Source organism: Dermacentor variabilis, chromosome 2 (assembly GCF_050947875.1).
Source record: "Dermacentor variabilis isolate Ectoservices chromosome 2, ASM5094787v1, whole genome shotgun sequence".
NCBI lineage: Eukaryota > Metazoa > Arthropoda > Arachnida > Ixodida > Ixodidae > Dermacentor > Dermacentor variabilis.
In genome coordinates, this window is record NC_134569.1 from 266,031 (window position 1) to 278,267 (window position 12,237).

Sequence of the window (12,237 nt, forward strand, 5' to 3'; positions counted from 1 at the left end):
GCAAAAGAAGAGGCTGCGCATCGTGAAGCTGGACCAGCTAGACTTGCTGCGATGTGGGAGAAACAATGGCAACAACGGGCCGATCTGACCTACTTGGACAGAGAGGCCGAAGCCGGTGGCGACTACGCGAAGACCCAGAATATGCCAGTCAAGAGAGAGCCAGGATTGCTGTGAAGCATCCGACAATTACGCCAAGACCCAAGCGGGCGGCCAAGTATGAGCGACGCCGAGCTCACGCTTCAACAGGGGGTGACAATGCTCGGTTTCAATGTGAGTTCCTCTCGTTGGAGTTTGGACATACCTGCCAAGTGTGCGATCGACCTGTAGTTTGACTCGAACCTATTGACGCTCGACACAGTTCGGTCTGTCGAGAAATGTGCACAAGGCATGTGTGTGCTGCGAGTCATCTTCCCGGAAGCCAGCCACCATGACGAGATGTTGCTGTGCAGGACCTGTCGAGAAACGGTCTTACGCAGGAAGGTGCCGCAGTTCAGCCTGACAAAAGGCTTCAGGTATCCACCCAAGCCAGCGGGACTAGAGCGTTTGAATGAGGTGGAGGAATGAATGGTATCCCCTCAAATATCGTTCATGAACATTCGACGACTAATGCATGGCTATGGTCAATATGGCATACGGGGACAGGTGATAAATGTTCCCATAGACATCCAAGAAACACTGGAGTTGCTGCCTCGGAATGTACCCGAAGCGGGGTGTGACAATGACTTCTACTAGACCCTTCTGGTTTGGCTGAATAAAATGCTTCTGGCATTCACATTGATGAGTCTACGTCGCTCAATAAATGGGCAAGCTTGCCCTCGGTCACATGAGCTGGTCGATCGTAGGGGCTAGGGGCTAATAATTGGTGAAAACTACTTGAAGCCAAGTTTCAATCTAACAGCAGCCAAGTTACAACCTAGCAATAGCCAGAATAGCCCCTAATCGACCAGCTTCGCTGTTTCAAACCTCGCGCGACCGAGTGCGAGATTTTTTTTTTCTTTTTGTTTCTGTTGGAAAAAGGGACCACACAAGACCTAGGCTGGTACAAGCGCTGTTATAGATAATTTCTCTATTTATCCCTTTGCATTGGCACCTTATCGAATAAGTAAGGTAATAAATCTTAGCTCATTAAGCTTAAATATTAGTTGCTTGTTCACAATGAGAAAGAAAAGGAAACTACTAGCGTTATCAAAAGCATAGCTATCAACCTAGAGTGGGCGCTGTTCGCGTGAAGCCTTCGGTTACTTTTTTCTTGGCCACATTTAGTTGGTACATCCAGTATGCAACTTAATGGTGGTTGAAATCCATATCGGTTTCCTATGTAGCTTCATGCTGCAGTCGAATAGATGACACGTTTTCCCCAACAAGAATTTTGCTCGCCTAGCGGGCTTCTGCAGAACTGATTTGCTGCAGCCTAATAGTCTTCTGCAAAGTCAAATGCTCGTCCTTGTGTTGCCCCTATTCTTCGTCCCTGTTTGTTTGCGCATAAAAAGTATGAATATGAAAGAACACCTTTTCTTAATCTGCCTGTCTTTCACTCATATTGAACTTTACCAAGCTGCTTCAAGACGCGTATTTACTGCTCCGAAATAGACAATTCATGCTCCAAAGCTGCTCCAAAGTGCCAAATTTGCTTCTCCCAAAAGTGCTCCTAAACTTCCTTGGCCGCTTCCATCCCTGAGTTAAGCACACAGTCCCAAGATGTTGGTACTAGTTCATTTTTTGCTGGTGTGCCTGGTCTAAAGTCATCAATTATGTCTTGTTTATGTAAAGCAGGCCTTATGGCTGCCTTGTTCAGTTTTGGTTAAGATGTTGCATCACGAGTGCAGTAGCACAAGATGAGGACAAGGAATAAAACATGACAGGTGCTACTCACAATCGTCTACATACAATGCAACCTTACAATGCGCATGAAGAGTGGAAAGGATAAGATCGATAGCTACCCAAAGCTTCGCCTTGGTAAAGGCAGATAATGTGCAGATTCTAACCTACCCGATGTCCATACATAACTCTAGTGATCTGCCACATGTGTACCATCACACAGATGCAATTACTCTTGTAGATATGCTTGTTTTCTTTTTGCAAGCACGAGTGAATAACTTCCTGTTTCGTTTCTTTCTTTATCCTTGTCTTGCGCTACTGGACTCATAATGAATCATTACCAACATAGCCTCGTTATCAGTTCTATTGGTTTAGATGTGATTTTTTACTTTATTTAATATCTATGTTTCTATGTGTGCCTCATGTGTGACAGGAGGTTGGTGAAAACACTTAAAATAACAATTTCTCCCACATGATGAAAAGGAATTCATGCAGAATGTGATCATTCAGTGAAAATGTCACTCTTGTAGAAGCTTGCCAAACTGATGCTTGGCATTGAACATACAGCCTGTACCTTGTGGAAATCCAGCTTTGTCAAGTCAGGTGGGTGTACTTCCTGGGTGGTAACCATGCTACGACTAATTATACTCAACAATGGCTAGGCACCTTTCTGTTCTTTCCTTGGAAAAAAGAAAAATTATAGGAGCACACAGGATGTGCATGCAGATACATGGCCTTTTATTGCTCTTCTGAATGTTCAATTATGCAACATGAAAAAATATGGCTCTTATGTATTGCACTTGCTGTCCCCATATCACACTGTTAGGCCCAGCTGCCATTTCTAAATAGTTTGTGCATGGTAGCACAGGCTTCACAAAGCTTGACACACTTTAATATATGTTATCCCACCCATAGCACGAGGAAATGCAATAAAAAATCTGCAGCCTCTTTTCATAAGTAATCAAGCTTTAGCCCCATTGAAAGGTGCTATTCAAAGTAAATTCAAGAAATCTTTGGCGTTGCTTCAGCACGGCTTTAAAATAAACCATGTCAGCCACATTTAAAAGATTCATGTGGCTGTGCAAAAATTGTCACTTTCTTTCAGCCGCTGCAATGCTTATCACTCACCGTATCAAACAAAACAGATTTCTGGTCAGATAATTGTCCTTGTGCATTTCCAAAACTTGTGCAATATGCCAAAGTGGAACAGAGCGCACCAACATAAGAGACCATTAGCAGTAACAATTAACAGAAAAAACAAAGTAAGGAACATGTGGCAAACTAGATGAGAGTTCTATTCTGCCTGCAACCTAATCTTGGTGCTTGTGATGCACATCAAGGCTCCCCCCCCTTGAAAGGCCACCAAAAATCGAGTTCAGGCTTTCCTGGTCGACCGGAAAGCACACTTGTGACAGAGTTGACTTTGTGAAATTTGAATGTGATCTCATTCAAGAATTCAGAACAACTGATGTAATTCACTGATAGCCATCACTGCCATTAACAAACGGGCACAGTCATAGAAACTGACAGTCACATTGTCTAAGTAAATAAAACTTTGCTTAAAAACATGAATAATAAGGCTGCCGCTAAAAAAGACATGGAGCATGGACCAGGTGAGATTTCATGCCAATGCTGCATCTGCTTCCAACATGCTTTGCCTCCTGCAAAAGAAGAAAATGTGTCCAGCAATGTTAGGGCTAACACATTACAAATCAGAAACTTTTCATACTTGGCATAAGTTAGCATGTAATATAGCTAAAGGACAAGCAGCAACAAATTTCCACAAAATACAATCCCACTACTGCTTGACTTAGCCCAAAACAAATCAAATATTTTATTTCTATTCATTGTGTAAATATAGAGGAGCTACAGAAAAAAAGCTGTTGACGAAGCCGTAGTCCCATTTTTTTTTGTTCAGCAGCAGGAGTGCATGGTCTTTCACCGCTTATAATATAACTCATGCGAAACAAAGTAGGGCAATACAAAAAACATCAAAAAGCAAAAAACAAATGATAGAATTCCAGAATGTTCAGCTGCTGCTATGGACCTTACACAAAAACTGCTGCCATCCATTGGCAGCTTGGGCAAATTCGCCATGTTTAACGGGGGCCGCCGGAAAGAGAACAGCATGTGAGGCATGTCCTCTGCGTCAACTCGGCATCTAAATCAAGCTCATATGTGTTGTGGTGAAAACTAAATTTATGGGACAATGCTCCACTCGAAATGACCAAGGTGAGCATCCCATAAAATCTTAAGGGGGGACACGGTCTTAAGAAACAGAAAGAAATAGAGGAATAATCAATTTTTTGAAAATGTTATTTTTGGATTTTACAGTTACTGATGCAAGATCTTGAAAATTTTCACGCATCTTGGATCAGTATTTTAGTCGTAATGGCGTTTTGTATTACATTTTATTGATAAATGAAAAAAAGGGGCCTTTTTCCGTGAGGCGTGGCTGCCTTTCTGCATTTCCAATTGTTGGGTCTCACTTGAAATAAAGCCTCTCCATACACGTCTTGGCATGTGGATGGAAGGCGTTAGTTTGAAATAGCCACCCTTCTTTAGCTTTCGCACCACTGCTAATCCGTGCGCTGAATGGCTATAAAGAAAAAGCCCATGATAAAGCAGTGCCCCCTCTAACAAGATGCCTGGGACGTCGCTTCCTTTCCCTTTGGAGGTGCTTTGCCACGTGTTGCGAGCCAGACCTGCGAGTTAGTGCTCGCAACTGTACTACTGATTATCATTTTTAATGATAATCAGGGCAGCGTGCATAGGATGCAGCAGGTTATGCTGGAGGTAGTGTATAAGTTCACATATTTTGGCACGTGGACAAACAATGGGGCGGAGTACCTGAGAAGAAGAAGACGCCTCTCGCGGCACAGTCGCATCATCAACGCCCGGCTCGGCTCGCGCTGTTGATTGCTTGCATCTTTTTGGACAGTGCTTCGGGCTGTCTCGCCATTCCTGGTCGCTGTGCCTTTGCATTAGGAGCTGCCAATAAACTTCTCAATAAGTGGAAGTGTGGGGACTCAAACACCGTCACTTGAAACCCTGGAGCTGCGATCATGAATGCTACCGCCTGCCATGACCGACAGCTCATCCCAAACGGCGCTGACGCCACAGTTTGTCACCTGCACCGGCGTTCCATGACAACGAGACCCTAAGATCCTTCAGCGGTGCAGACGACGAAGACATAGAAGACTGGTTTGCATATGAACGGGTAAGCACGCACAACAAGTGGGATGATCCAGCGAAGTTGACCCACGTCATCATTTATCTGGCTGGTGTTGCCCAACTCTGGTTTCACAACCATGAAAGTGACGTACTCACATGGTCAGTCTTCAAGACAACCTTTATGGAAGTGTTCGGCCGATCCACTCTTTGTAAGCTGCGCGCTGAACAACCCTTGCGCGCCCGAGCACAGCAGACGCCAGAAACGTTCACAAGCTACATTGAAAACGTCTTAGACCTTTGTAAACGAGTCAACGCCGCAATGCCTGAAGCTGAGCGAATTCACCATATACTGAAAGGCATCGATGACGGCGCATTCCAGATGCTCCTAGCCAGAAATCCACGCACTGTGTCCAAAGTCGTCAGCCTTTGCAAAAGTTACGATGAGTTAAGGAAGCAACGCGCTTTGACTCGGCATGCTCTGGGAAGCGACGACTCGTTGGCGAGCCTTGACAGCATGTACGACCCATCCTCATTCTTTCAGCGGGTCAAGGACTTCATGCGTGAGGAAGTTGCCCGCCAACTTTCTTTAGTCCCCTTCACTCAGGAGCCCACCTCCCGTCTTCCAAACACGCTCCGCACGCTCATTTCCAAAGAGGTCGCTCAAGTTGTCCCTTCCGCACACCCTCAGCCGCCTGCAGCCGCGAATCTCGACTCTGCGCTGGCAGTGCAGCCTGGCGCCACGCCTCTCACCTATGCGTAGCCAGTCCTGCCTGTGGCCGCGCCTCTTACATACGCGCAGGCAGTACGCAGGCCTCCGCCGGCGTCTTTCGTGACCCAGTCCCAACCGGTGCCACCGGAAGCCCATGCTGGATCTTGGACCGCACTGAGAGCTAATCCTTGGGGGACACCTGACAATCGTCCCATCTGTTATTCTTGCTGCACTCCCAGACATGTCGCCCGATATTGCCGCTGTCGCCCTCAAGCATTCGTCAACGCCTCTTGACCCTTCTAGTATGGCAGCCAGACCTTTTGCCAATACGCCACTCCTTCCCCCCAGCCGTATACTCGTGCTGACCTCCCAGAATTTCCTTCCCGTTGCTTCCCATCCCCTCGCCAACACTCACTCTCCCCAATGCATCGGCAACCCGCACCACCTGACCAGGAAAACTGAATGTCGCAGTTCAAGAGGCAAGAACTGCGCCAGATTCGAACTGTCTAACTCCTCCTGCCTGTCCTGCTAACGTGGTCAAAATTTGTGTAGAAGGTGTTCCTGCATTCGCTCTTGTGGATACCGGTGCAGCCATTTCTGTGCTAGCCGCCAAACTGTGCCGTTCACTGTGCAAGGTGACCACGCCGCTTTCTGGACTGTCGCTTCGTACGGCAAGTGTGCAGCACGTCACTCCGCACCCAGCCTATACTGTACGTGTGCTTATTCACAGCATTGTTTACATCGTCGAGTGTATTGTTCTTCCCACCTGCTCGCATGACGTCATCCTTGGATGGGACTTCATATCCGTCATAAAGCCGTGATCGACTGCGCGTGCACCGAAGTTGAATTTTCCCCTTGTGACGCGCCCTTGGCCGAAGATTGTGACAGCACTTCTAAACTTACCGTGCGTGAGGACACAGATATTCCACCTGGCTCCATCGCCCGCGTACCCGTCTCTTGTGATGCCATCACGGATGCAACGGTCCACTTCACACCATCCGACGTCTTCATGAGCCGTTAATCTCTCCCACTATCCTTCACAACGCCTGACATGGCTGGCAGCTGCAGCAATATATACTTTTACAATCCCGTCTGTGCGCCTATTACATTGCTCGTTGGTGAATGCTTTGGCTTCGTGGAACTCCTCGACTCTTCGTCTTTGGTTGACGTCCCCGGATACCCTTTTAATGTCGACTCCGGCCAACAATCTTCGATTTCGGCGCTTGAGGAGACGTCCAGGGATGCTTTCTCGAGTGCCATCGCCGATAGCCTCACACCTGCCGAACACGCCGACCTTCTTGATCTCCTGCACCACTTTAGAAGTTCATTCGACGTTTCACAACCTCACCTGGGCCGCACGTCGGAAGTGCAGCACTACATTGACACCGGTTCACATCAGCCATTACGTCAACGACCGTACCGGATCTCTTCCGAAGAGCGTCGTGTCCTTACGACTCAAGTCGAAGATATGCTGCGCTGTGACGTTATTCGACCTTTGCACAGTCTCTGGGCATCTCCTGTTGTTCTCCTTTTCAAGAAGGACGGGTCTATTCGCTTTTGTGTCGACTGCTGTCGGTTAAATAAGGCAACACACAAAGACGTCTATCCTTTGCTGTGCAACGACGCCCTCGACAGACTTCAGGGAGCAGAATTCTTCTCGTCCCTTGACTTGCGTTCAGGGTACTGGCAGGTCCCGATGGCTGCGGCCGATCACCAGAAAACCACATTCTTTACGCCTGACAGCTTATATGAATTTAACGTGGTGCCTTCCGGGCTTTTTAACGCCTCTGCCACCTTTGAACAACTCATGGACAACACGCTGCGTGGCCTCGAGTGGTCTATATGTCTGTGTTACCTCGACGATGTCATGGTTTTCTTGCCTGATTTTCCGACCCACCTGCTCTGCCTCAGACATGTTTTGATCTGTCTAACGAATGCTGGCCTCCAAGTCAACCTCAAGAAGTGCAGCTTCGGTGTGCGAGAGCTCACCATTTTAGGCCACGTTGTGTCCAAGCATGGCGTTCTACCCGATCCTGCAAAACTTCGAGCAGTCGCTTAGTTTTCGAAGCCTCAGACCATCACAGAACTTCGAAGCTTTGTGGGCCTATGTTTATATTTCTGGCACTTTGTTCGGAATTTTGCATCTATCATGGTGCCATTGACTCAGCATCTATGTGGGGACGCCGCCCTCTCCTGGTCCCCTGCATGTGACTCCGCCTTTGCTACGCTGCGTCGTCTTCTCACCTCCCCACCTATTCTTCGCCATTTCGACCCATCAGCTGCAATTGAGGTACATACAGATGCCATCGGGGTCGGTCTCGGTGCCGTCTCCACACAATGAAAGCCCGGCTACCCGGAATGCGAGTCACATGCTGACGAAGCCTGAGGCCAAAAAGAGTGCTTGGCCTTAGTATGGGCAATTGGCAACTTCTGACGATACTTGTATGGGCACCCATTCGACTTGGTTACAGATCACCACGTGCTTTGTTGGCTCGCCAACTTGAAAGATACCACTGGCCGCCTAGCCTGTTGGGCACTACACATCCAGGAGTACAATATTCGCGTTGTATACCGCAGCGGACGCACAAACTCAGACGCAGATGTCCTGTCTCGTTCACCTTTACCTCCAGACTCGGCCTGCGGAACAACTTCCGCACACTCCGTGTCATCTCTCGAAATAGACTCCTTTGCCACCGCACAACGTCGTGACCCGTGAATCGCTTCTCTTTTCGACTATCTATCTGGATCATCAACCATGCCTGTATCCCGAAGCCTCCAACGCCAAGCAGTTCATTTCGCCATTTGTGACCAGCTGCTCCACCAATGCAATTACACTCCTGAAGGCCGTCGGTGGCGTCTGGTGATTCCCCGCAGCTTAAGGTCACAAATATGTGCCTCTTTCCACAACGATCCACAGTGTGGCCATACTGGAGTCTTCAAGACGTACGAACGAATTCGCCACTGTTACTACTGGCATGGCATGTACAATTTTGTACAAAAGTTTGTTCGGGGCAGTCTTGACTGTCAACGCCGCAAATCGCCTCCTTTATGCCCGTCAGGTGCCTTGCAGCCGCTCCCGTGCCCTGCCACACACTTCGATCGTGTCGGCATCGACCTATACGGCCTGCTTCCTCTGACGCCAGATGGCAATCGGTGGATCGTAGTTGCTGTTGGCCATTTGACACGTTACACCGAAACTGCTGCTTTACCAAGTGCTACAGCGGGGGATGTAGCCTCTTTCGTCCTACATCGCTTCACGCTTCGACACGGCACACCTCAAGAACTCCTCAGCGATCGAGGCCGCGCCTTCCTCTCCGAAGTTGTTGAAATTTTGCTTTCAGAATGCCATATTATTCATGCCATATTATACCATCCCCAGACTAACGAGCTCACAGAGCGATTTAACCGCACACTTGGTGATATGCTCTCGATGTACGTGGCATCTGATCATGGTAACTGGGACCGCATCCTTCCATTTATCACGTTCGTGTACAACACTGCAATACAGGCCACTACGGGATTTTCACCTTTCTTCCTCCTGCATTGCTGCGAGCCTGTGCATACCATCAACACGCTCCTTCCATATTGTCCTGACGCCTCCGAGTGTCTACCTGTGTTTGACGTCGCCCAACAAGCCAAAGAATGCCGCCAGCTAACGCGCTCCTTTACGGCAGAGCAACAGCAGCGCCAGAAGGAAAACCGCACAGATGTTTCCAAACACCACCTACACTCCAGGCGTTCTTGTGTGGTTGTCTGTCACTGTCCAAACCCCGGGGCTTTCCTCGAAACTCGTCCCAAAATTCGAAGGGCCTGACTGAGTCTTGGAGCAAACATCCCCAGTGAATTTTCTCATTGAGCCACTGTCACCACTTAAAAACTTGCGCCGGCGTGGACGTGACATTGTCCACGTCTCAAGCCCTACCACGACCCTCTGCCTCCCGATTCTTAAGGCGCCAGGATGGCTCTTTTTGTCCGGAAAGGATTGTGAAGAAGAGGATGCGTCTTGCGGCACAGCCACATCGCCAATAGGGCACTGTGGAATTACAATAGGTACAAAGTGGTGAGAGGGATTTGGAAAGGGGTGATGGTTCTTAACTCTGACTTTCGCCAATGCAATCTTGTGCATGAGATCAGAGGTTCAAGCAAGGTTGAACATTAAGCAACGTGGGGTAGGTAGACTTCCTTTGGGAGCACACGAAAATACACCAAATCAGGGGGTACAGGGTGGCACATAATGGACATCATTCGAGGGCATAGGGAAACTAGCAGGAAGACAGGATATCAGGAGCAATAAAAAGAAATGGCGGGAAAGAAGTGGGCTAGGAAAGTTTTCATTTAGTACATGAGCAATGTTGACACAAAAGGGAGGGAGTGAACCAGAAAATTGTAAAGTAAATATTTGGACAGCATAGGGGGTGGGGGGGGGGGGGGGAGGGTCAAACCAAGAAACATCAATTAAGAAAAAGGTTAAAGAAACAGAGAGGGGTCCATGGAAAATAGGAATGCAGACGAAATCAGCACTGGGAATATACAGAACTTTCAAGCAGGAAATTGCCAAAGAAAAAAATACCTACGATAATGCTAGGGGTAGCTCTTTGCTCTTTTAAGCCAGATGGGAGTACAGTCGAACTCGGTTATATCGAACTTGCACAAAAATGCCTATTAGTTCAATATAGGGCATAATTCGATATAAGCCTTCTAAAGAATTGGATGTCATAAAAGCACAACATTTATAAGGTCACTTTATTGATGAAACAAGCTTAGCTTTGCATAAAATAGTCCTTTATTTTCTTCTGCTTGGGCAATTTCGCTACCTGCGATGCACGCACTTCGCCAAATTGTCTAAAGAGTTGGAGCAGCTGAGGCCGCAACCTTCCGCATTCACGCAGAAGCACTGGACTAGTGCGAGTGCACCAATCACCTCGGAGGATGTGGGCAAAAGACCATTGTTGCTTTCCTCATTGTGCCCACTTTCACTTGTGCTCGGTACAATGTCGGCAATGTAGTCTTCGTCTTTGGGCTCTCCCGTGGTTGCGACAACATCATCTGCGCTCACAAACTCGTCAACTGTTAATTTGTCAATGGCTTCCGGAAATACTGACAGCTTGCTCCAAACTTTGGCGACACTGGCAACGGCTTCATCGCGATCATCAGAATTTACAGTCATCAACGGGAACGCGGAAGCCAGCAGGTCTGAAACAATTTTGGATGAACCACTTGTACACAGCCGTGTGTACATGATGGATGCCACGGGCACGGGGTCGCAAGTTTGTGCGCTTTGGCCCTAATCTCCCCCTTATTCTTCAAGATCATGCTGAGAGCGCTTCTCGGAATCTTGCACACTGCGGGGACATCCGACTTCTCACCGCGTTCGACCCAATTTATGATTTCAAGCTTCACGGCGAAAGGCAAATTCTGCCACTTCATCATGGCAACACTGCGGGAGAAGGCCTACAAGGCACAAACACAATGAACCAGAAAAGCAGCGAGACAACTCGCACTTGTGCCATCTCGCACGACGAAGGCACAAGAGCCTCCGTTTAGCTGTTCGAACAAGCGCTGTGGGCGAGCCAAGATAATTTCTTGCAGTGGGGTGTCGATGGCTTGCCCGATGCTGAGTGGTCACAGTAAGGGAGAGAGAGAGAGAAAACATTTATTTGGACCATCGAGGTCATTGCTCTTGCGGTCGAGTGGGTGGTGTCCTCATTCCAGGACTCTACTGGCCACGGCTGCTCGACGTACCTGCTGGATGAAAGCTTCTTGTCCTGCCAGGATATCGCCGGTCAGCTGTACCTCCCACCGCTCAACTTACATGCTAGGCGTCTTTAAGTGTTGAGGTTTGCCCCCGCACCCCCAAGAGATGTCAAAGAGCGTAGGGCGTGTGTCGCAGCACCAGGGGCAGATGCCGCGATATGTATGTGGGTACATTTTGCTGTATCTGTGCAGGCTTGGGAATGTGTTGGTCTTAAGTCTGAGAGCTACTGCCTCTTCAGTGCTGAGCTTTCTGTGAGGGGGAGGATAAATCCTGCGGTTGAGTCGCTTGATCTTGAGTTGGTTGCAGTAATTGGATGGCAGGGGCACGAAGGTAAAGGGTGAGGATTGATGAGACAACTGGTTTTGCCCCGCTCGGTTGATTAGCGCTCGAGCTAAGGCGTTTGCCCTTTCATTCCCCTCCAGTCCCGCGTGGCCCGGCGTCCACGTGACTTGATGGGATTCTTGCAGCCTCTGGCCTAGAATCTGAGCAGCCAGCAGTGGTGTTCGTCCTTTGGTAAAGTTACGGCAGGCCTGTTGCGAGTCAATAACAACATGAACTTCCCTGCCTACCCTGTCTTGTTGCTTTATTACTAGCGCCGCGGCTATGGTCTGTGCTCTGACGGAGGCTGCGAGGGTCAAAGAGTTGTCTCTCCCATTCACGGCGGCTACTGCGAAGAGGCCCCCTACAGGGTATGCTGCCACGTCCATGTACGTTACGTACGGGTCGCCTTTGAATTGTCGGCGCTGTCTGTCGACACGAACCTTACGTTTTCCTTCATGGA

At 48.5% G+C, this 12,237-nt stretch overlaps 1 protein-coding gene across 4 annotated transcripts in view; it reads right to left on the bottom strand.

Moving 5' to 3' along the window:
* Positions 1-2,535: 2,535 nt before the first annotated feature.
* Positions 2,536-12,237, bottom strand: part of Rubicon (run domain Beclin-1-interacting and cysteine-rich domain-containing protein rubicon) — a 415,700-nt gene continuing 405,998 nt past the window's right edge. For all 4 annotated transcript variants that reach the window (XM_075679515.1, XM_075679514.1, XM_075679513.1 and 1 more), the window contains one exon: positions 2,536-3,479. In XM_075679515.1, the coding sequence (XP_075535630.1) occupies positions 3,440-3,479 (40 nt within the window). In that variant the 3' untranslated portion in view covers positions 2,536-3,439. The remainder of the gene's footprint in view (positions 3,480-12,237) is intronic.